Source organism: Strix uralensis, chromosome 2 (genome assembly GCF_047716275.1).
Source record: "Strix uralensis isolate ZFMK-TIS-50842 chromosome 2, bStrUra1, whole genome shotgun sequence".
Taxonomy (NCBI): domain Eukaryota; kingdom Metazoa; phylum Chordata; class Aves; order Strigiformes; family Strigidae; genus Strix; species Strix uralensis.
The window spans coordinates 22,852,511-22,878,757 of NC_133973.1; the positions used below are offsets into that span (position 1 = coordinate 22,852,511).

General features: G+C 36.4%; 1 protein-coding gene across 3 annotated transcripts in view; it reads left to right on the top strand.

Annotated features, from left to right (window-relative positions):
• GBE1 (1,4-alpha-glucan branching enzyme 1) overlaps window positions 1-26,247 on the top strand; it is a 171,212-nt gene that overhangs the window by 80,010 nt on the left and 64,955 nt on the right. For all 3 annotated transcript variants that reach the window (XM_074857885.1, XM_074857890.1, XM_074857899.1), the window contains exons 8-11: window positions 17,588-17,703; window positions 17,940-18,067; window positions 21,403-21,501; window positions 24,277-24,387. In XM_074857885.1, the coding sequence (XP_074713986.1) occupies window positions 17,588-17,703; window positions 17,940-18,067; window positions 21,403-21,501; window positions 24,277-24,387 (454 nt within the window). The remainder of the gene's footprint in view (window positions 1-17,587; window positions 17,704-17,939; window positions 18,068-21,402; window positions 21,502-24,276; window positions 24,388-26,247) is intronic.

Below are 26,247 nucleotides of genomic sequence, written 5' to 3' on the forward strand. Positions count from 1 at the left end.
TGGGATCGTTAAGACAGTGGATATTTTTAGATTCTAGTGTGTATATGTTGTATAACATACAGATCCAGTTGAAATACATATCTGGAAAGCTCATTGGAAAAAGAAAATGGATAACAGGGGGCAAAACAACTAACAACCATATCTACAAAGTAGAAAACAATAAACAATCAAAATGCTGGATGCATTTCTAAAAGTCAGCAGTGTATTTATGACCCACAGATAAGAAATCATCTGCAAATAATCATGTTGATCTATGGTATTACTTTCAGTTTTGAAAGGGATGTCATGTTTTCTTGAAGAATGCCATTTCATGGACTAGCATAGAAACCAAGTTCCTGTCCCTAGAAGTTGATTGAAACTGAAGGTGGAGGGCAGCACATCCAACGGAGCTGGTCAGCCTGCTGCTTCAGGTGGTAGCTGTCTCTGTCCTACCAAATTGCTTCCTAGCTGTAGCCACTGGTTGAGATTCAGTTTGATGGGACTAACTTGGTGATTCTATGCTAAAATTTAGGGAGGATTTTTATGGACTCACCCAGCTTTATATGGATGTTCTATTTAGGGTTATTTAAATGCCAAAATTACTTTGACTTTGGAACTAATGTGTTATTGAGATAAATTTTACTAGAGTTCATACTTACAGAATTATTGGTGAAATTGTAATGAAGATACAGAAACTGGTTCTGTTGTGGTCATGTTACAATAGTAATGGATGGACTGGGAGTAGCTCGTGCCGATTTTTCTTCTAGGTTCTATTCTGACTGATATGGTTACAGGACAAGTCTGAAGAACTGAAATAGTGTATCATGTCAAATGTATCTTAATGAATAAGGAAAATACTGTATGAAAAGCTTTATCCTTGGGAACAGAGCAAATTGTTCTAAACCAGGTTTGGAAAAAGAGATTTTTTTTTTTAAAGCATATTACACTAAATTTGTTTGGCTGTTTTTTTCCCGTACATTTGTTTTGGGTGGTTCCTTGTAAAAACGTAGCTCTATAGAATTCTCTATAGTTTGCCATGGGAATTGCAATCAAACATTTGTTTGTCCTGGTTGTACCTTTTTGTAACTCCTCTTTGATAAGGAGGATCTTTACCCAATGCTTTTATATATCTGTATTACAAGGGATTGCAATCTTTTGAAAAGAGGTATAAAGTTATTTAGAAACAAAAGAAATTCATTGCCATAGATATGACCATTAGTGGTTTAGATAGCTGACACAAAAATCTTTTCTAAGTTATCCTACTATGATTAACTAAATGAGTTTAGTTGGGAGTGAGGAAAATAAGTGTACAAGTAATACTCTGTAGACCTTACTCCTCTTGATTGCTTCAATCTAATTATTGTGCAGTAAGAGTCCTGTCAAATGTAGCTATAAGGATAGATATATATGAACAAATAAACAGGAATGAAAAGCACATCCATATAATTTTTCACTGCTGTGTACTCTAGTAATTTTCTTCTGTAGGAGATGTCTTGACCTGTTAAAACAAAGAGCTGAGAATGAAAGTTCTCTGGAAAATTATTAAGTATGGGGAGTTTTGTATATATAACATATTTAGTCATTGCACTAAGGCTGCTTAAGTGAGGGTATATATCAAAGGGCTTCCCAATGAAGGGGAGAATGCTGCTTGTCTTTATTCTTTTTTCCTTTAAGATATGTAAAGAAAGTAATGTACTGACTGTTTCCATTTTCCCAATTAAATGAACATGTTAGATCACAATTTCTTGGCTGGAGGGATTTCTGTAAACACCATAGAATTTGTCGCTTCATGATGTGTCGTGAAGCCATGTTCCTTTCACCCTGTCAAAATGAGCATCCAGCACAGCTCGGACCTCAGACCTTGCATTTTTACCCACAAAGCTTCAGAGATTGGCACTTCAGTGCTTTACAGTAATCAGCTCCCCTTGCTGTTATTTAGTAACTTTTTATTAACACTATAGTACACCTTTGATTAGGGTATGAGATTTTAGAATAGATTTTCATACAGGCTTATTGGTATACCTAAGTTTTCTAAGATAGTTTTCTAGTACAGTAAGTAAAAGAGAAAGTGGGGTATTTTGAGGAAAGAATCCATTCGTTATTAAACCACAATTGGCAGTAAAATTATCCCTGTGAGGACTATTCAGTTGAAATATTTGTTTTGGTCAGTGTTACATTTGCATACCCTGACCTTTTGCAAGCAGGTGGAGGCAGTGCTAAATTCCCCCTTGATTTCCCTCTTCTCCTCCCCTGAAGGGAAAAAAAGGGGGACAGGACATTAAAGTTTTTGTTTCATTTATCATGACACCACATTAGTCAGAATGGTAAATAGTTAGAATAATATATAATAACAATAAATAGAATTGTTCATGGAAAGCATTATTCATTGCTTCATGTACGAAGGTTGTCTAAAAGAATGATCTTTTGCAGTTCTAAAAGTTTGGCTTGTAGCTGTGACTAAATGCTTCTTAATCTGAATTATGTAATTTAGAATTGATGGGTTTCTTTTTTAATTTATTTAGTCTGAAATTTATTAAGCTTGGATATTCAGAAACAAGTACTTAAAGTTGGTGTTTAAATTAAGGAAATAAACAGCATAAGCTTTCAAATTGCTAAACATACAGTTGGTTTTATGGACAACAAGGATAGGTGAAATTCCTGGTTTTTTGTTGAAAATTAGCTCTTGACATTGAATTCCCTAAATACTTTCTGTGTTCAAAGAATTGGTGAATCTGAATAATCAGTGTCAGCCAAACACTGGAGGAAAAAAAAAATCTCAAAGGATTTCCACTGCTTTTTCTCCCTCTATCTTCTGGTTTGAGTGTTTAGTGTTTATTATTCCAGATTTTTAGGCTTTTTTCACTACCCTGTACTCTGAAATTCTATATTTCTCTTCTTACAAAATGGAAATAAATATTTAAACCAAAGCCTAAGTACTAGTTGGAGGCTTATGACCATTCCGGGGTTGATGCTTAAACCCCAAAGATAATTTATGAAGTGAATGCTTTTTGGAGAAGAAAAAAGAAGTCAACTACAAAACACTAAAATTTACATTATCAATGTTTTCAGGCTTCCTTTGCCACCACCTTCTTGGATAAGGGCATTGGAAAAGATGAAAATCTACTTTGACTATGTTATAAGAAATTCCAAGGTAATTATTTTGTCATTGGGTTAAGTGGGGAGGAAACTGAAAGTCTATCAGGAAATGGATAAATGGAAACAACATTAAGTTGGTTATTCTTTCTAATGCCTATCCAACACTGGTTAAAGAAGCTAGCAACTTACAGAAAGTAGTATGAAATAACATTCTTATAAACTAATTAATCATGTACTGGAAAGAATGAATGTTCTGCAGGTTGTGTCTACACTTGCTCTTAGCACAGCACCATCATCATCCAAATTTGGAAGAACAAAAGATTTGATTAGAAAGAATGTCTTCAAGTGCAAGGCATGAACAACTTGTCTGCCTGCAATGCTGAATGGTCAATATATGCAAGGGCAAACTTGTTTTAAAATATTTCAGAGAATCTTAACTTTAATTTTCTTTGTATCTTATCCTGGCCTACACAACAAAATTTGTTTTGTTTTTCACAAGGTTATGAAGTTTCTACTTCAGACTTATATTTTAATCAAAAGTTGCTATTGTTCTGCTACCTCTTAAGCCAGGATCACTAATAGTTGCACTGAAATATGGTCTGAAATGGAAGATACCTACAGTAGGAACAGTTGCTTTTAACTTAAAATCATGGAATTTCATGGAAAAAGCATACTGTTTAAAATAAGTACGTATTTCCAGTGTATTAATTACTGGTAGATTAATATACCCAAATAGAGATCAGTAACAGGCTGTATGGATCCCTCAGGGATCCATACCAGGACCAGTACCATTTACTATCTTTATTAATGACATAGACAGTGGGATTGAGTGCATCCGCAACAGGTTAGCAGATGCCACCAAGCTGAGTAGTGCAGTTTATATGCTGGAGGGAAGGGATGCCATCCAGAGGGACCTTGACAGGCTGGGGAGTGGAACATGTGAACCTCATGAAGTTCAACAAGACCAACTGCAAGGTCCTGCACATGGGTTGGGGCAATCCCCAGTATCAATTAATACAGTCTGGGGCGTGAATTGATTGAGAGCAGCCCTGAGGAGGACTTGGGGACACTGGTGGATGAAAAATGTGACATGAACCGGCAATGTGCATTCACAGCCCAGAAAGCCAACTGTGTTCTGGGCTGCATCAAAAGCAGCGTGGCCAGCAGGTTGAGGGAGGTGTTTCTCCCCCTCTGCTCCACCCTCATGAGACCCCACCTGCAGTGCTGTGTTCAGCTCTGGGGCCCCCAACATAAAAACATGGACCTGCTCAAGCAGGTCCAGAGGAGGTCACAAAGATGATCAGGGGGCTGGAGCACCTCCCTTATGAGGAAAGGCTGAGAGAGTTGGGGTTGTTCAGCCTGGAGAAGAGAACGCTCTGGGGAGACCTCAGAGTGGCCTTCTAGTACTTAAAGGCAGCCTACAGGAAAGATGGGGATGGACTCTTTATCAGGGAGTATAGGAATATGATGAGGGGTAATGGTTTTAAAATGAAAGAGGGCAGATTTAGATTAGGTGTTAGGAAAAAATTCTTTCCTGTGAGGGTGGTGAGACACTGGCACAGGTTGCCCAGAGAAGCTATGGCTGTCCCCTTCCTGGCAGTGTTCAAGGCCAGGTTGGACGGGGCTTTGAGCAACCTGGTCTAGTGGAAGGTGTCCCTGCCCATGGCAGGGGGGTTGGAACTAGGTGATATTTAAGGTCCCTTCCAACCTAACAGTTCTGTCATCCTGTGTTTAACATACATGTTCTAGTCCACCAATCGGACATTTTTCAGTGATGTAAGTTGATTTTAAAACTATCAAAAGATACTGTTGCCTTGTTTTGTGAGTTTCCACTTCTGTGTTGATTTGAAAATGTAAATACAGTACTCAAAGCTTTTTGGGGTGTGGAGGAGTGTTGTATTTTTAAACAGCTTTCTAAATAAGCTGTAGACAGTAGTATATGCTTTTTGTAATTTATATTTAATATAAGGACACTGATTATTCTGAGTATTTTCAAGATACTGAGATTTCCATTATCACAATTTATTTTCAATGGACTAGCGGGAGTACAACTGAATACATTTTGGCACAGTATCTTCCCCACATGTCTCTAGTGGAACTTACAAATTTGACTATAGAAAGATAATCCGTATGTTAAAACATATGTTCAGATTGCAAAAGATTTCAAAATATGTGCTTAATTTTTTAAAAGTAAAATCACAGATAAAACAGATTATAGCTGTGAATCAATACAAAAATTACATTGTAGTTATTTTTGCTAAACAGTTCAAATAATTTGCTACATATATATTAAAGTTACTGCAACAATCTATTAGAAATGTGCTTATTGTTCTTGTATTAATCTTCATGAAGTATAAATTATATAGCTGAAATGATAGTATCTAGTAAGTGAGATAAAAGCTAAGTGTCTTTGAATATAAACCTGGGTTTCTGTTATCTTGCATGAAAAAGTATTTGAAGCACACAGAAAGCAGTAGATTTGCAAGTTCTCAACTCTATTGGCACTGCCTAAGATGAACCAATGCCTCTCTTTAATTACATTCCTGAAGAATGTAACTTTGAAGAGTGCAGCAAATTGAGAAGTACTGCACTATTGCTTGAGAAGGGATTCCTATTTAATATGAGCTCTATACTTCAGATCTTCAGTGTTGTTTTGTGCAAATGCAGCGGCTTTGCATTTTGTGCTTGCCGAAAGGTAGTACGGACTGATACATGCATAAATCGGTTTTGCCAGATGGCTGCTTACCTCTGCAGTCATTTCCTGAATCTCTTACTAGGGATGATAGAAGTCAATCTTCAGGCTCTTTGAGCCTTCCCCTGGAAATCTCCTTTTCCTGTGAAGTGAACAATTCATTGTACAAACTTTACTGCCCTTCATGCTGAAGTCTGCCACATAACTGAGCCATCTTGTCCCGTGGTACTGAAAAGAACATTTTGGACTGTATCCAGAGCAATTGTTTATGCTCAGGATAAAATCTGGAAGTGTGAGAGGAAGTAATCTAAGCTTTGTGTTAGCTAATATTGGTATAAAGAGTGAACTTCCCTTACCCCCTGCTTCCCCAGGGGAGGAATTCAGTAAATTACCATTCAGGACATGGAGTCAGTATCTCAGAAGCTTCCTGTAATGTCTGTACTGGATGATGACTGATAATTAACGCTTCTACCTGTCTTAAAATTTTCTTCTCCTTTTACAGATTTGTCATTGCTACCAATTGTCTACTTGGGAGGAAGGAAAGGATAGACTTCTGGTCAATAAAATACAGACAGGCAACTGAGAATTCAGGGGTCCAGTATGCCAGTCTCTGAGAGACTAAAGTAAAAGGACATTCAGATAATATCTTCTAAGTAGAAGTCCTAGGATGATAAAATGCAAGAGTTGCCCCCTTTTCAGGCTTCTGTATGTGATACTAACTATTCCTTATGAGGTTGGTTTTCCTATGTTAACACAAAAAGTAGATAACACAGTTCATTGCTTGAGGATTAATGTTTTGATTTTGGATTTTCAAGGTAATTACCAGCTTAAAAAAAGTGATCTGTAATAGCATATGGACACTGGGTGGTAGATTGATAAGGTTTTGTTAGTGTGTTCCTGGTATATGTGAACTTGCGTTTTTCTGTTACCTCTGTAGCAACTATTGTTCACTGTCATCTGTACACACAAATGGCTTTGCAATCATCAGTGCACTTAACTTTTTGGAAAAACAGGTATTTGATGACATATTTATGTTAATGCTGGAATTTTCTCAAGGGCAGAGGTCTGGTCTTCTTGCTTCACTTTAATGTTTTTACTTGAGAGTTTTCAAAATGTTCTCTTTTATGAAGAACTTTATTTCTTTGCCTCTTAAATTCCTGTTGCTATTCATTAGCATTAGAAAAAACAAAACTTCCACCTGAAATGAAATGAAAACAGTCTGCATTTTCATCTGTAAGGTGCAGATGTAATACTAATGCTTTAAATATTTTGTGTGTGTGTGTGCATTTGGTTTTAGGCTGGCATTCTTACTCTTTGTGTTTACCACCAGCAAATAGAAAGGCCAGTGCTTTTTTCCATTGCAGCTTTGGTTTCTGTATGCTTGAGGGAGGGAGTGTGCTCAGAATCCTACCTTGACTTGGCTGGAAGTCACAGCAGCATTTCTCAGTTGTGGCTAAACTGTATGGTTGCAGGAGATAATCATGTTTCTGCTTGGTTCTTCAGACAGGAGGCTTGAGCAGGTGGTCAGGTAGGAAGCACCGAGGGAAAGGCAGTGAACCAGATACTTCCTTGGTGTCCCTTTGAAGTCACTTGTATGAGTCTCAATTTGGGAACCGGTATTTTACACTAATAAATGAAATTAGGTTTATAGAAAACACTGTTTCAGGCTTTTAATAAGATGGCTTTGAAAAAGTAGAGCTTAAAAATGTTAACACTTTGCCAGGTATTTAATATTTTGTCACTGCTGATGGAATGAATTCATTGAGTATAATTTTGGTTTCATATGTAGGGAATATAGAAAGTTGAGGAGAACTGTTTTCTCTTCTTATACACGTGTATAATAGCATACTATTGCAGGGGAGAAAAAAAACAACAAAGTAGTTAAATATCTTGACATTTGATCTTCATCAGTCCCCTTCCTAACTCTGGTGCTGTTTTCTGGGGAAAGTTCAGGATAATGGTCTGTTTCAAAGCATGAGTCACCTGATATGTAATAGTTTGTTGGCTATTTCTGCACTACATTTAGACTTAATTTGAAAGTGAACACAGTGTTGAACAGTAAACTCCTCTGAAACGTTTGTGATCTCAGTTCAGTTATGGAAGTCATGAACTGAGTTAAATCCTGACGGTACATCTTAAAAATGTTGTTGATTTAGTTGCATGTTGCAGAACAACAAATTTTGTTAGTTAATTTGTTGGGTTGATTATGTGACTGAACAAATTTAATATCTTTTAAGAAGTTTATTTTGGGAGAAAATAATTTTAAATGTTCTCAAGGATTTTTATTTTATTAGTGTATAATTTAGTTGAGTAGAACATGAGTAGTACAAGTGCTAATGTTATCCAAATCGTAGCTGAAATCCATGTAGGCTTTATCAGCACTTTAAATGGTTTTGTAATTTTATTTCTGAGACATTCTCTATTTTAAAATGTGTGTGTCCTGGAGGCTCTGTTAAAACTGCAGGTAATTGCCTTCAGTACTTTTTTCTTCTATTTACTTAAGGAAGCCCTCTGAGCAAAAAGCATCAAGAATATTAAATTTCATTACAATAAGTGCTTATCTGCTTTGCCTCCAAGGCTGTTCTTATAGTCACATTTTGCAGGACATAACCTTTACTGAGTAATACTTGAGTTATTGCTTCCATTTTTATGGCAAATAACCGAATGCTTTATTTGATATTATTTAGTTTACTCTTATCGGGTTTAGATAGGACTAGCCTGAAAAATTTAAGTCTAGGACTCTGTGCTGCTCACTAGATATAATAAATCTATATATAGTCCGTAGTTCATTTGAGGAGAAAATTTGTCTCTTTGTGCAAATGGCACTTCAGTAGAGTCATGTGAATATATTCATAAACATGTTTAATTCATTGGCAAAATACAATAGAGATAGTTAATGCAGAATAAACCTGCTAAATTAAAATGATGGATCTTGCCAAAACATTGATCAAATGTCTAAGCACTTGAAAATTGGGAAATTCAGAGGAGAAAATGACTTCCTGACCCATGCATCAGAATCTTGCTTTTTGCTGGGTTGAGCCCAGATCCTGATACTTGCCAAAGAAAACTTGCCTTTTTCTGTACAAAGCTTCTTAAAGAGTTTTGGGATAGCTGTAACTTATTCTTGGTGCGTGCATGTGTCTGTGTGCATGGTAGGTATTTCTTCTCTGGTCTGACATTAGATGGGCAGACGATCAGCATTCAGTGCTTGGAGTGGAGTTTGCACTGTGTGTGACTGGGGCTGCTCTTACTCATTCACTAGTGCTTGAGAGGAACCAGCTGCCAAAGACACACGGTGCTCTGTCCCTAGGTTTAGTTACAGTGACTTTCAGAAGTCCTGCAAGAAGGAGAAATAGTTACCCCCTATCACCTTTTTTTTTCCCCCTAAACAAAATGTTAGACTATCCATCAGTTTACCTAGCATGTGTTCAGTCACCCTGATGGTATAGCACTCTAGAATTCAGATTTTAACTAAAATGGACAATTCTCTGCATCTTCAAAGCTGCTGTTCTTTTACTCTTAAAAGAAAAAAAGAAAACCTGTAGTTAAACAAAATGTTTTTAACTATAATTAAACCAGGAAAACTATTTTGGTTATTTTTATTTCTTAGTATTTAGTATTTTAGTATATTTATTCACTTTTCATTTCTTGAAATATCAAGTTACAGCTTGATTACTGAATGTCACAAAATACATGATATAATAACCAGTGTTCTGCTATTCCAGTTTTAATAGAAAAAGTGTAAATATGTATATATATTTGTCAGTGGCTTCTGCAGAATGGGAGTTTTGCCCATGAAAAAGACAGTATAGAAATAATCATGCAATCCTGTATGCAATTAATTTACCAGTATTAACTTTTATGTTGCATGATAGAAACTGGTATGAATTAGTTTGCGAGAGGACTTGAGATCTTCACTGAACAAATGCTTCCAAATTTGAAAGTAATCCTTCTTTCACTTCAACTTCTCGTGGCTTTTTTGTAATACTACTTAAATAATTAAGGACTGTTTTCCTGAAGGCTGGCCTTGAAATTTTGAAATACTCTTGAGCTTTTCCATTTTAATTTAGGGAATGGGATATTAACACTTTAAGCAAAGGTGTCTTCTGCAGCAAGTATTGATAAAAGTATTCATTATTTTTAACTGTTACAGGAAACTTCTATACTTTCAGTATAGTCTTGTATACTGAATACAAGTACTTGATATAGTCTTGTAACAATGTAGTATCATTGGCTTTCTAATTATGATGGCATGCATAAATCCTCAATTTCTGTGGCTAAGAATAAAACCTTCTTCCTGGATTTAGATGTGCCCAGGTTACATGTTTGCTATTCATTTAATCTTACAAATGCAAGATTTCAGTGTTTCTCCAACACAGATTTCTAAATAATGGAGAGTCTCAACTGCTTATTTCTTACTGCTCATGGCGGTGAGGCACTAGTCATCTACTGGGGTTTTATTTTTAGCATTTTTACCTCTTATACAGTCCAACTTAATGGAATAATGTCCTGTAAACATATAGAAAGCAATTTTTTCCTATCAGCCCTTTTCAAAGATCTCTATCCTTCTGTAAAAATGCTCAAAACAGCTGAGAGCAAGTGGCTGTGGTGAAAGGTCTTTCATTCCTACAGCTATCCATCCTTCATCTTAATTTGATATGATTCTTGCTATGAGTGAAAGGCATCTAGTTGCTGTGAGAAGTACATGCCTGAAAACTGTTATGTTTAAGGTGACTAATACCATCCTGCAATATGAAAAGATAGAATCTTGACTTCCTTAAAAACATGACTAACTCATATCTGGTAAAGTTCGAGTCTACTGTCTCCTGTCTATTTTCCTGTTTCTTAGAAAGCTGTGAGATTGTTTACCTTAATCTCAAGCCATTTGGAAACTTCACTCTTCTGTGAATCAACTGTGTAATGGCAACTGCTCTAGTCTGGAAATCTGCTTAAGCAGTTCATCAGAAGTTCAGTTCCTACTGGGAAAACTAATATCAGTGACCATTACTTCACATTAAGCACCTTTTGGTTGAAAACAAAAGCAAAGCAAAAGCCCTGACCTTTGTGTTGCTGTGCAGAGGGATCTGTAGTTCCCAGTGGAAATTGCTGTCTGTCTTAGTGATGCCAATCACTACAAGTCTGAAGGTTTCATAGACATTGATCTGAACAAGTGCTGGGTTTTGCTGCCACCACTGGTCTTCTCACATCTGTTAGACTTAATGTTGGGATTGATACTCAAATACCTGACCAGAAACAGACTGAGAGGGACTGTTAACAGGTCAGATCCACTTTGTGTGACCTTTTGTCACCTCACTGTGACAAGATAAATTAGGAATAAAATGTTTTCCTGTCAGTCTTTTCTTTAAGTCCATGAGGGCTGGTTAGCCTTTTCATTGTCTCTTCAGGTAGCAAAACATTCCCAAGGGCCACAGTATTGGCTATGAATACAGGAAACTTTAGTAGTTTTTCACAATCACAAGGTCATTCATACTTGAGACCCCATCGTAATTACTGATCTAGTGTTTCAGACTTTCATAATAAGGGCTGCATCCCCTCTGGCCTCAGGGTACACTCTGCACTTCAGACCAGTTTAGAACACTTGCTGTGTTCTGGTGCAGGCCTCTGCTCTTCTTTGAGGTTCAGTAGGAGGGTGATTTTCTAGGACAGACACCAATGGGTTAATGTTTGGCAAATCAGGTAATCTAGTGCTGCTTCAGAGGGATGTTGTCCCTGTACCTCCTGAGGCTATGGTTTGGTATGCTTTCAATTGCCTGCCTTTTAGTACTCAGCTTTGCTTGTTTCTCTGATTTCAGACATGTAGTGTTCTTCTTTATTAGTGTACTTCCTTATAGTTCAGATTCTTCCATGTGTCCTAAATATAGGTCTACTGATGTCACAGTACTCTACTTATGCAGGAACCGAAGCAGACAAATAATTTAAAATTTTTATTGCATAGCAATTATAGCTTGTCAAAACCTTTCATCTGCTTTCAGTGACCCATGTCCATTCTTGTTTGTTCCATGGTTGGATCCCAAGAACTTGCAATGTCAATCCTGAGTGAGGACTTTTCGTTAGCTGTAAGGAGAGTTGGCCATGAAATTTTTAGACTAAGCTATCTAATTGGGGATTGAAACTTTTAAAAATGTTTACGGTGTCATACTGGACCTTAAGGAAAGATAAAATTTGGGTACCTGTAATGCACTGTTACTTGTGTTATTTGATGCTTTTCTCATTTGACATGTCCTTTAAAAGGTAAAGCTGCTTTGCAGGCCAAAGATCAAAGTTTACAAGTCTTGTTTGGCACTGTCAACATATTTTCTGTAACTCCGAGTACAAATTCTACTTTCAGTGTTAAAAATTCTGTACAGGTAGCAAAGCAAACATAATCTGATCAAGTGAAACGAAGGTCATGGTATGGATCCATTTCTCTTTAAAACAAAGCCTCACAATGCAGAGAACAAGAGGTAAAGTGATAAGCAATTGATTGTAAGCAGTAAGTGGGGAAGCAGACAGTGGGGTAGTAATTAAATTATTTGATAAATTTGAGAATAAAGCTCAGGGAGATAAATCTAAAGCTAATATTTATTTTAAAGTCAGAGGCTTCAGGGTAAAAAAAGTGGTTCTCTTTATTATTGATATGGCTGAAAGGGATACGGATAAATCTTCTTTAATGATCCGAGCTCCCTGTTAAGGAAGTATTGAGCTAGTAGCAGTGGGAGAGAATTGGGAACTATTCCCATTAACTTGCTCAAGAAAGTGCAGTTATAATCCATGCAGTACGGGTAAAATCTTCCCAAGCTTTGTGTGCGTAAAGATCTACTGCTGTTGAAAGTGTTCATTTCAAGACTCATCCATGTACAGGATTGTGATGGACAAGAAGTAGAGACCTTGCAACTTACGCATTTAACCTGTAAGTCCTCTCTTGACCCCCAGATCACCTTCACAGTGCAGTGGCTTGAACTGCTTGACCAAAGGGATCATGACCACACTGATTGTCTTTTGGGTTGGTTGCTTATGGTGGGGATGTTAAAAAAATCAATTTTGTCATATTAATTTATTTTAATAATATCCAAAATACTGTGACACTGTGAAGAATAGTTCAGGAATACTGCAAGAATGTTGCAGCCATTCTGAAAACTTTTACCAGCTAAATTGTCCTTCAACTGGAAGTTGGAGTGTAGAGAGGACTCTGTCCTCAGGATTTTTGTCAGTTGTCTTCTGTTTATTTTAAAATACTGTTAAAAATTCAGTGTATATTAAACTGAAAGCATTAGTATCCTGTAGCTTGTCACCTATTGATATTTGTGCCACTACTTAATACTTAGTGTTACTTGTTTTTTGGAATAAGCTTTTCCCTTAAAAGTTATTTTGTGTCCAAATATTAACTTTGAAATGTGAGTAAGCTTAAAATTGCTGGAATAGACTGGCTTGTGTCTTTTCTGGCTGTACAGGACACAGTCCTGCAATGCACTCTCAGAAATCCTAAGTCTAGAAAAAATACCACTCTACATCAGTGCTTCTGTGGTTGTTGCTGTGGGTAAAAAAGTTAATTCACTGCTGCTCTGCCTTTTCTTGGGATTCGTACAGGGAAAGTGAGATGTTGCTGCTGACCCCTGCTGCTCACAGGTTATTGTGTGCCCCAGGAGGATAGCTCTCTTGTGTTTGTTGTCTGCACAGTTCATTTTGGAGGCATAATGTGGCTTGGATCACCAAGCAAAAGCTCTTTTGATCTGTTAATGGCTGTTGTCAGGTTCTGTTGAATAATAGAGATGTGTATGTTCCCATAGAATGGTGGTCGGTATAATTAGGAGTGCAGATATCAAAAGAAGTCTAGCAGTGTAAATCAGGATTGTGCTTTGGCTAAAAAGGGGGCACCTGCTGCACTGCTTCTGTTTCTCAATCCCTTATGGCTAGAGATGGCTTGGAGTCTTGGCAACGATATTACCTAAATGACAGCAAGGAATTACTTTCCTATGTAAATGAAGGAGGTTGAAATGCAGAGATTTTGTTGTTGTTGTTGTTTTCCAAATAGGATAAGAGTTGTTACCCTTTTGTATCACTCTGATCTAAGTGCCTCTAAATAACAGGCAAACTGGTGTATGCTGATTAGCGGGGGGGGGGGGAAGAACATCTCTGTACCAAATCTGGATGTACTATTTTATGAAAACTTGATCAGGTTCACTGAAAGTTGGCATTATCAGACTGAGTGCCAGTTTCTCTGTTATTATGTTTAGCAATCCATTGGTGGAATTTAAGCCAGTCAACTGCTGAAACAATTGGGGAAAAGTAATATTTTAGCAATTCAGTGATCCTATGTGTTAATTAAACACTAAGAATTGAAAACAGGTAAATCATCATAAAAGTCTAGATTCTTATTAGGTCAGCAGTTCCATACATTTTCTATAATACATAATAATAAATGCAGTTCCTGAATGCCAACATCAATATGGTTCAAGAATTGCAGCTTCAAACTGTTTGGTACAGCCAGTATTAATTTTTTGTCCATAGTGACAAAGTTAACTGGTTTAAATGTGTTTATAGCTTGCATCTAAATATTTCATGTTCATCATGGATTGGTATTTAGAATTATTCTGGTGAATCATTAAAAAGTAAATAATGAGTGTGACTTGTAAGCAATTTCACAGGTTTTCTGCTGACCTAGTATAGCAAAGTTGTTGTATTTCTCATCACCTTGTGAAACCAGGTCATCTAGCTAGATATGATCACTTCACTACTTCAACTGAGAAATCTGTTTTTAATGTGTGAGCTGTTGGCCCCAAGGGGGAGAAAAAACCAGCAAGACATCTCTGCCAAGACCTTCTGTGTTTTGAATGATGTCTGAGTGAATTCTGAATTATTTAAATTTCTTACAGTGTAAATCATTCTGTTCCTTAATGATAATACAGCATATATTTTTCTTTCTTAGATCATGCATGCAATGAAAGAACTTTCTCAATTTTATGGTATGCAAAAATGTGAGAGACTGTTAGGATATAATTTAAGGTATAGCTTTTGCCCAAAAGAAATTACATTCTTAATGAATGCTATCCTGTTTCCATATCTGTCTGTAAAATTACAAGAATGTACTTCTTTTAGAAATACTCCTGAATTACGGCTTCTTTGGTGGATGTATTTCAATTATGCTATGATTTTGGCTTCTGGCATTCCGCAAAGTTATTTGTTACTTCTGTCAACTTCTATTTCTAATGCTGCTGCTCCCATAAACAAATTGACTTGGATGAAATCATGAACCTCTGTATGGTTTGTGTGATTTGCATGTTTCAAAAAACCTGTTATTCTGGCTCGTGTTTGAGCTGTGTAGTTCTCTCTAAAAGTCAATATGTTTGCTAGTATTTGACATCCTTCCTAGAAATTATCCTAAAACTAAATTTTTCCAAGTTTAGAGTAGAATCAGAGTTAATGTATGTTTATTTATTTATTTATTTACAATCTTCTCTCCCATGTGCAATCAGATGGTTGGAAAACATCTGCTGCTCCTACTCAGGTTTTTGATCTCATCAATTTGCTAACTAATCTTTTGGTTCAACAAATTCATCTTGTTTGTTCTTATCTGTAGTCATTTTTTCATGTAAAAGTCATTACAATTTATTTTCATAGTGGTTCTCCATCTCTTTCCAAAGATCAATCTTCAGTGTCAACAATGGTGGAAAAAATTACATTTGTTACCTGTTTTGGGACCTTCTGTGTATGTTTTCTCAAATGTACAAATCCTCTTCACCATTTTAAGAAATTTAAGGTTATAAATTCAAGCAGTCTGTAATGAGGAGAAATAACTTTTGTCTGGCTGGTGCTTGTAGCAATTAATCTACTCTTTGTACATGCATTATTTTAATTCTGTGTGAGAGAATATTTTTATTGTAATACAGCTACTGCTTTGACTTTGCTCACAGTGTTTAGCTTGCAGCAAAAAGCTTTCTGCAAATTTGATGATGGGTCAGAAAAAGATACAGCAAGCATTTGCACAAAGTTGTATTTTTATGTGATAGCTTGCCAGTTCAGTTTTGATACCTTTCTATTCCTTTGACTATCAGAGAATCCTCTCTTGTTCATTCATTGTGCTTAATCTCACCTGGAAAATAACAAATGTATACAACGTTCTGTAGACAAGCTCCTGAGTTCTTCCTAGTATAGTGTTACTTGTGAATTGGATGATTTGGGTCGAGGCAAGGGAACCACGGGGATGGAACAAAAAATCTTGTTATGTAATGCATACCCAGAAGAGGTATTGAACTGGGGCAATACACTGATTCGCATTCGCATTCTAGATGCATTTGCATCTAGACGTTCTGATTTAGTAATATTTCTGTCATTACGTGCACAGGCGTGTGCAGTACATGCAAAGAAAAGGAGAAATATGATCTTACTGAAGTAAATGAGAATTGTCTGTTTGTGGTCAGGATTTTACCAGCTTTATAGTGTGTCCACAGCCTCCCCATCTTTTCATATAATACCACTAGCTCCAGATTCAAAACACCCTTCATGCGTGGAAGTTTTTTGGAGGAAGGAAGGTGGACACATTTGTTTTTTCAAAATGGAATTTGTTCCTTGTGTCATAATTGCCTCATGAGTCTACTGCCTCTGACATCAGTTAAAGTGAAATGTAGAAAGGGTCTCCTTCACTGCCTTATGCCACGTGCATAGGGAAGTTGCAACAGTGACTCTGGCTGTCCTTTGTGCTAGGTGTACCCTTTCCGTCTCTCCCACCAGAGGGTGGTGGGTGAGACCCTGCATGCTGCTGTGTAGCTTGCACTCTTCTCTGAACAGAAACTCAGGGGTAGGTGGGGTTGTAGTTGTGCTATCTTGGGAAATTGATTAGAGAGAAATCATAACACTGACAAGTGTTGAAGACATGGGCAAAAAAAGTTTTGCTGCTTCATGTGGTTGGCTGATTGAGACAGGTGAGCTCTTTAGGGCTATAGGTTTCAGGAGATGCACCTGAGGCAGCCTGTGCTGAGGGTGGCAGAGGGTAGTGGCATGAAGGGTGAATGGTAGAAACAAGATGTGGGGGGGTCTTTGAAGCTATTGAGACCAGTGTCCTGGGAGAGGAGGTGATGAATAGTAGGAAGAATGTTCCTGAAACTCTTTTATTCTTCAATACAAATTTTGTTCACAAATACCTCCACATCCTTTCTCACTTTGGAACCGCTTTTCTATTTTTGATTTCATGTCCGTGCTTTGTTTGTGTGTGTGTGTGTTATACCCCATTCTCGTTGTTCTGAATTTCAAAAAATCTCAACCTCCATAAGTTGCTTTACTCTTTAAATGTGTAAATTTGCAACACATTAAGTGATTTGGTAATCTACTGGTGATATGTGATTTGTAAATAATGGGGAGGGGGGGCAGGGGACAACAGCTTTTCTTATGCCTAGAAATTACTGTAAATCCATAAAATTTTGGGGACAAAATCTTACCTATTATAATTTTCTTTTCATTTCTATAAGACCTTTTCCCACAGAGTGTAAACATCTTTAGAGAGGCAAAGGGGAAGTACAGTTGCAAGTATGGGTATTAAAATGTAATATATGTGTTCAAACACTAACCTATTTAGATGTCTATATAGATAGTTGACAATTTTTCCTAAACCCCTATCTGCAATCTTAAAATCATGTGCAGTAAAAGACAAAGACTTAAGGAAGACAGACTTGTTAGAAAAAGGCTAATGAAAAATGGGGAAAAAGTTATTAAAAAGGTAAAATGTCCTGTACAAGTACTGTATATGCAAGTGGGGAACGTGGTGTAACGAACTCTAGTTGATCCCAAGGTTTCCAAAGCTCATAAAATATACTCATGTTATTTCAGCTGGGAAGTTTTGAGATTCCTTCTGTCAAATTTGAGAATGTGGATCGAAGACTATCGCTTTGATGGCTTCCGATTTGATGGTGTCACGTCTATGTTGTATCACCATCATGGGATTGGTAAGTAATTTAATCAACTCTAATCTGTGCAGTCCTCTTGCAGCTCTGTTGCTGTGGAAATAATGCTATAAAAGTTCACTAAGTGCTCTAAGGTTTGCTATTATCTTGTTGTGCTACTGTATGCATAGATCTGAAATTATGAATAAATTTTGTGCTTATAAAATTACATGTTGCAAAATCTGTGGGTTTTTTTTAAAAAAAGTAACTGTGGCTTTTAAAACATCCTGTCTTACTAGGCACTGGGTTCAGTGGAGATTACAATGAATATTTTGGCCTACATGTGGATGAAGATGCTTTGTGTTATCTAATGCTGGCCAACCACATGATTAAGTTCTTGCATCCAGAATGCATAACCATAGCAGAGGTAAGACCAGAATTTGCCATCCTCAATGGCATTAATATTGATTAGTTTGCTTTGGGATGTGAATTTCCTGTTAATTATCAAGTCACACTTCGGATGCTCAAGGAATGACAGGAGCTAAGAAATACTAATTAGCGGATAGACTTTGCCTTGTGGGGAAAACAACTGGAATATGCACTTGGGGAATTTTCTCTGCATTAATGGATCATTAATTAATGTTTAGATTTTTTTTTTCTTTTTCCCTTCATCTCCTTGAACTTGTAATGAGATTTGGTTTTATTAGTTTATTGCTTTTGCATGATTGCCATTTGTCACTAGTGATTCATGGTACTAAAGATTAACAGCCCTAGTGTGGTTTTGCATATTTTGAATTATAATGGCATAATCAACAATTCCTCTTCAAAATAAATGTGATAAATTTATGAATCTTGAATGTGTATGCTAATTTAAATTCAGTATTAAGTTTCTCCATGTTTCTGAGGGAGCAAATAGACTATATTACTTGAGTTGATGGAGATCAATTAAACTTTTTTTGACTGAAAAAATTATTGTTGGCACATGGAATTTTTAATAGTACTACACACCCGAGCATTAAAATTCTATGAATAGATACGTTTTCACTGACGTTTCCTTTTTATCTAAAAAAGAAAAATCATGTAAACCTTGAGGATTTTTCTGTTATATTTAAATAATTCTTTTCATTTAAAAGAAAAAGTTGCATTTTTCTGGTATTGTTAGGGACTATACAGCTTTCTAATAAAACTTGGTATTGCTTAAGAGTTCCCTGTTTATCTTTAAAAAGCAAAATACTGCTTAACTTAGTTTCTTCTTGTAAAGTTTTATATTACAACCCCTGCTAAAAACTTAATGACAAGCTATCAAAACCAGCATCTGGTGAGTAATTACTAATAAACTTGAGATTAGTTTCATTGAGCTGTAGGCTTATTTGAAGAGAAAATTGTTTATTTTCTAGGTAGTCTAAGATTATAAGCATTCTTACCAATGAAATTCTGAGTTCAGTCTTCTTGTATTACCTGGCCTAAGAGTTCTTTTTTTAATAAGATGTGTCTTCAGTTTCTCTTGCTTGAGTTGTAAACTGCTTCTGTTTCAATACATCATTTTTCTGTCTGGGGAGGTCACTACACCAAAGATGGAATTGATCAATGTGCTGCATGGTTAAAGGAGAATTTGGGAAAGAGAAACTATTGACATAATTGAAAATTGCAAAAGGCAATGAGGAATGTCTGCTTGCCTATAATGATGATGGAATGAGTGCCACATGAAAAAAATGGTTTTTATGTAGCCATAACTAATTATACTATATTCCTTAATTAATTAACTGATAATTTTTACAGCTTTTTAATATTTGTATAGTCACTGTCTTAGTAATTTCTGAGGTTTTAGGTATTACTGGCTATAACTTCTTTTTCATTATGGCCTTCTAAATAAAGCCTGTGCTTAAAGTTTTGTATAATGAGAAGAAAAAGTGTTAAGTGAAATTACATGGTGCCTGACATATAAAAACAAGCAGGCAAAAAACCCCTACTGCTGTGGTTTCTTTTTTTACATGCAACTCATTTCAAACTAAAGTCTGAACAAATGCTTAGTCATTGACTGTTTATATTTGGTGGAAAATACACTGAACAAACTAACAGTGAATTTTTTTTAGTGTTCAGGTAATAGATAAAAATAGTATTAAATTTGGACTTTAACTTCCCAAAAATCTGGCTTTCAAAATTGTGACTAAAGTAGATAGGAGCTACTTAAATCTGAGACTCTGATCTTGTCCAGGTAGGCATCATAGCATCACAGGGAAAAGGCTTTTGTTTCAGATCATCTTGTCCTGCATAACGGGGAGAGCATTAGTCTGTGTTTATCCTTTCTGACTGATTTAGGAGAGCTATTGACCTTCCTCTTACAACATCTAAAAGTTTGGAAAAAATTTCCGCTTCAGTATTTGGTATTTACAGCAAGTGGAATGTGGATGCAGTTTTCTGTGTGATCCAATGACTGCTGATGTGATCTGTGCTGATCTGTGTGATCTAATGACTGGCTGTTCATACAGCCCAGGATGCTGGTGGCCACCTCTGCTGCCAGGGCAGGCTGCTGACTCAGGCTGAGCTTGCTGCCAGCCCAGAGCCCCAGGGCCTTCCCAGCAGAGCTGCTCCCCAGCCTGTGTGGAGGCAGGGGTTAGTCCATCCCAGGGGCAGGACTTGGCAATTGCTCTTGCTGAACGTCCTGAGCTTGCTTGTTGATCGATTCCTCCAGCCAGTCAGGGTCCCTCTGGATGACAGCCCTGCCTTCCACCCCCAGCTTGCCATCCATGAGCTTCACAATGATGTGGTCGGTCTCCTTACTTATGTCAGAATGGGAGGTGGGGTGTATGTATGCATGTATGTGTATGTATGTAGACCTTCAAGTGCAACTATATTTTCCAACAGTCTAATGCAGCAATTGAATTGAAACCTGGATTGAATCCAGAAAACTGGAATGAGCTTCCTAATGAAGTCCAGGTTCTAGTCAGAATTTAATTCCATAAATTCTCTTGTGTTAGATGCAAAAGGTATATGTTAATCCATAACCATTGTGGTGGAATGGCTTCTCACTGACAAGAGTTAGTAAAATTGAGTACTGATAGATACTTTGCAATTACTGGAGACTTGCATTCTCTGTATAGATAAGCTAACTTTAGAAAAAGAACGCTATGTGACATAATTGCCTAATAAAATGGTCAAATATTTTAAGAACTCTGAATTACGAATTTGAGGATGATCAGCCTCCAATACAAAACTGGAAAATTGTGCAGTAAGAGCATGTAACTTTACTAGGCCTAGCCGGATCAATAGTTTTGGTTTTGTGCATTTAGGAAAAGAGTAGAGATTGTATTTTTCTTCCTTACTATACTTTATATCCGGCCTTTTATTTTTAGGCCACCCTTTATGCAAAATATCAAGAAACAAAATGAAGATTTAATTTGTCTCTTGACTACTTTCTACTTTTTATTGATTGCTTGGAGCTCAAGAGAGCTAATTATTTCAGATTCTGCATCTACTGAGGTCTCTTCCCTCTCAAATATCTACTCTATTAAAATATTTCATAGTAGAGTATTTGATGAGAAAAGTCATAATACTTTTCCCTCTAACTTTTGCATTCAAACAGCAAATCTGGGTGTAGTAATCACACTGATTTTCTTTTTTTTTTTTTCTCCTTTACCCAGGACAATCTCTGAAGCTCTTTGTAGTTTACAGATTGTTTGTATGGAAGTATTACTGTGTGGTAGAAAATCAGAACTAGTAATTGCAATGCTATGCAAATTATGTTGCGTTTTTTCATTTAAGGATGTTTCTGGAATGCCAGCTCTTTGTCGTCCTGTTGCAGAGGGAGGAGGAGGGTTTGATTATCGACTTGCTATGGCTATTCCAGATAAGTGGATACAGGTGAGAACTTTTTTAAAAATACATTCTGTTTTTCAAAGTGGTTGTTTCTCTATGTACAGTAATACTTCTGAATCTTAAGACAAATTTTACTCTCTCTTCTGTTAATGTTCTACTAAAACAAATTCTGACAGGATTGAGCACAGGTATTAGTGACTAAAATGAGAGCTGTCAGATAATATGTAGCTTTCAGATGATGAGTAAGTTAAGGGGCTATTCTTTGCATTCTAGCTGATGCTTGTTTTCTTCATACAATGCAAATAGACTTTTTTTTAAATAACCTGTATCTCGCAACAGCTGTAGAATGTGTAGTTTCTATTGAATGTGAACAGGTAGATAGTAAGTTAACCATATGCATATAAAGATAAAAAAACCCACCACCCTGAAAATAAGCAACGAGCACTCCTGAAATTTGGCATAGTGATTAGCATTGAACATAGACAGAGCTGAAAGTTTAACCAAAGTAAATTTAAGTGAATTATACAAATGCCAGCAGTGGGGTTACAAAAAGAATAATAAAAATCTGTAAATGCTCTTCAAGAACAATAATATACTAATATATGATGACTACAATAAGGATTTAAACCACCTTTGCCTTAATATGGAGAATCACAAGAAAAGGAATAAAACACTAAACGATCTCAAAAGGCTTTACTGCTGCTTTAGAGAATGTTTTTCAGTTAGATAGAAGATTGCATCCAAATCCCTCAGGCTATCATAATGATCTGAAACCAATAAATGTTTTATATGAGCATTAATGCTTCAGTAAATATAGTGAGTAGCTTAAAATAAAAAGCAAATTAACTTCAGCATCTTTCACTTCTGTAACTAGGAAGTGAGGGGCCAATTGAAAAACAGGTTTCAGACCTCTCTTCATTCAGAAGACAAACTTGCCAGCTTTTCCAACAGGGACAGCATCATTAAACTTTGGAGAAACTTAGATCTGGGAATACAGCAAGAGTTCATATTTTTGTAGGAACAAGAAACACCTTGTTGTGATGAGGGGTTTTTTTTCTGTTACACCTTCAACTTCCTTACCACACTTTAGGACAGTGGTAGGTAGGCAAAATGCAAAGAAAAAAATGAGAAAAAATTGCAAAGAAAAAAAAAACAGACTATAGAATTTTGAGTGTAGAAGATGGATAATCTAATTTAGCAATCTCTGGTGTGGTCTGCTTATTTTAATTTGAATCTTTCAGGAAGGAAATGTACCTATCCTGCAGTAAGTTCATTCTTTACCTGGACAAAAAAATCTTCCAGCTTAAGTGTGTACTTACCGTGAGACAACAGGTAGATGCTTGGCATGCTGACGGGGTGGTGGCTGTAAATTCAGCTATGATAGTCTAGACTGTTTCCCAGCAGATTCCAGTTATTTATGAATATTTTGATTGTACAAGAACATAGGGTGATGCAGGCCGGAAACTTTTAGCTGAGGAAACTGCAAATAAGCAACCACAGCAGAAGACCTTGAGTTTGAGAAAGAGGTGATGCACATAGTTTGTTACAACATCTCTTGAGGCAAAAAAAAAGCTGAAACTATCGGAAGGGAAAAGTTTAGAAACAGAGTCTATCAGCTGTTATCTCTCATTTCTCTCCAGCTTTTAAGTATGTACCTGTTAATAGCAAGTTTTGTAGGCAACTTCCTAAAATGAGTTTTAAACCTGAAGGATCTCCAGGGTTCCATGAACTAATTCTGAGGGATCTGTAGAGGTAAGATAAGCCGTTTGTCATAACAGTGGCTGTACTAGTTTGGAAGTTCATATTAAAGATAAATGTAGTACATAATATGATGCTGCATACAGACCTGAATGTGTTCAGAGCCAGAATTTGTGGAGTGGAAAAAAAAAGGCTGTTTGGGAGTACATGGCCAGTTACAATCCCAGCATTAAATTTTACAGCATCATACCAGCCATCTCAGTGCTACTGCCTTTTTATCACTTTCATTTTTATGTCTATATATTTACTTATATGTATTTAAGGTATAGTGATCAATGGAGGCCTATAAAGTACTATAGGAAAAAGAACAGACTAACTGAAATTGAGCTAGATTTACAAGAGGGAGAAAATAGTGTCATATGAGGCAGAAGATTCCTATTGATGTGTTTTTAATTTAAATTGCTAAAAATCAAGCACTAGCATGGCAAAAAAATGTAAAGCTTGTTTTGTATTACGAAGCTTTGGCACTGAAACTGATTTGGAACTGACCAGGAATTCACTGATCAGGGGAACATGCAAGTCCCTGCACTAAGCACCTTCTCACGTTATTGTCTATTTCACGGCAATAGCATAGCACTAACTTGCAGTGATCCATTCTCTACCATGCAGCCCAGTGGTTAAACTACAGTTGAAAGCTTGCCATATGCCAGGGTTGCTAGAAATACAGGACTTCTTTCAGTATCATATGTAGGTAGGTGTATGCCCACATACTTCTTCACAGTTTTCGGTGCAATGCTTTCTTGCAGCTCTGATGGATCAGATTGCCTGCTATATCAGAGAATTTACATGATAGATGGCAAGTCTCGTCGTCTATGCTTATACGTGGAAGTACAGGAGAAACAAAGTGTTCTAGTTATAATATTTATGTAGTGGAATTCAAAAGAAAAAATCTCTTTGGATTATCAGAGAAAGCATATCACTTCAAAACTTGGGAATAGGAGAACCAAAATAATATAGTTCACAATCTATTGGAAATTTCTGCGCCAAGGTAGTGAGAAAGGTAGTAATGTGCTTTTAGTTAAAGCAGCGATAACTTCAATGATCTTTCCTTTATTTCTGTAGATAATTAAGGAGCTGAAAGATGAAGACTGGAATATGGGCAATATTGTGCATACATTAACAAACAGACGGTATGAAGAAAAATACATTGCATATGCAGAAAGTCATGACCAGGTATTTTATCTGTTTATTTGTATATAAGCAAGTAAAAGATGAAGTTTAGAGGTTTGGTGGGATTTGTTTTTAAAAATGAGGCAAGAGTTGAGAAGGATAGGCAACAGTTTCTGGCATAGGTAGATCTGAACTACTCATGTTTTTTGATTGGTTTTCTTGTGTTTGTTTTGATCCTTCTTTTTAATAGAGGAATCCTGCTTGGAGTGGGTGAGTGTTGTTATTTTTCAGTTTTATTTTGTTTTTAAGAAATGAGTCCTAGCTTCTTGTTTTGCCTTCCTGTCATAGGACATAGGAAGGCATATAATCCATACCTTTGAAAATCTGGCTTCCATAAAGTAGGCTGAAGCACAATTTATGATAAGCGTAAACAACATCACAATTTAGCATATTTGTTCATTGAATCAGTTTTATGACTGTTGTATTACCTTCAAGAAAATGTTTCCTCTCCCAAAGGATTGCAAACGTCCTCTTTTGAGATCTAAATGAAATAAATTAACAATTTTGTTCAAAACACAGCAATTGTAATGGTTCTGTATACAGAAAAATGTAGTAGTGAAGAGTTTGGATAACACTCATCTCCCACACTCTTTGTATTGGTTGTTTCTGAAGAATCAGAAGACACATTGGTTGAGAGTTTAAAAGGTTTAAATAACCTACCTTCAACTTCTTCCTCTACATAAGTTTGATATTCTATTTCCTATACCTTCTATAGTAAAAGTCAACAGAGGTGTCCAAAACAAGGCCTATGTTTTGTTTTAAAAAGAGAATTCTGAGTTTATCAGCTTCATTTTGTGTACCTATTTACATTCTTATCCCAGAGACTGTTACACAGTGTTCACTTAAGGCATGAGAGAAGAGTCCCAATCCTGGTAAAGAACTACAGGTATTACTTGGAAATGCATATTATTCTGTGGTTATTTGCTTTTATAAAAGCTGATTCTTCATCCTAAAGCATGACACAACAATGCTATTGCTGTTCTTTTGTTTCATGCTGGATTTTATCAATTTAGTTATCTTCCATATCACCATGTATTTTTGTTTTACAATCTCATAATTGGGAGGAAGATCTATTTACTTTTAATTTGAAAAGACAATTTCAGATGTACACCAGGATGATATCTGAAAAATAGGATAGAGAAACAAAATGGGAGTATAATTAAATTCAGTCTGAAGACACTTGAAGTGATGCACATGAGGGGCTGAAACAATTCTACTTCCTTATATGTCATAATGGACTATGAGCTGACTATTACCAGACAGAATACAGGGCCTCATGGTTATAGGAATTGCATGAAAATAGCAACTCAATGCTAATAGCTGTCAAAAAAGCAGATATAGTACTGGAATTAGTAGAATGGAATGGAGAACAAAGAGCAAAATCAGTATGCAACTGTAGGCTTTCGTGATTTGTGTGCATCTTGAGTGTTGAAGGCAGATTTGGTCCTGTATCTCAAAGGATATGCAGCATAACTGAAAAAAATGCTGTGAGAGAGTTGGTAAGAATAATAGCAGGTGTGGATTGGTTTTCATAAGAAGAAACCTAAATACACTAAGACTCTTCAGGGTAGAAAAGCGATAGTTGAAGCAGGAAGGGTAAGTTTAACATATCATGGCTGGCATAGAAAACATGAATAGGGAACACTTACCTTCTTTTCTGATGGATAGAATAGGGGACAGTAACAAGTGCCACATTCTGAGTCCAGAAAAGAGTTGTTCCTTGCAGTTATTAATTGCAGTCTTCGGTCTTGCCATTGTTGCATAGGATTTTTTTTTAAAAGATTGTTTTCTTACTTGAGGGAATCATCTATATATGCTGTTACGTTGTTATTTGGAAAACTAAAGGATGATGGTGCTTTTCAG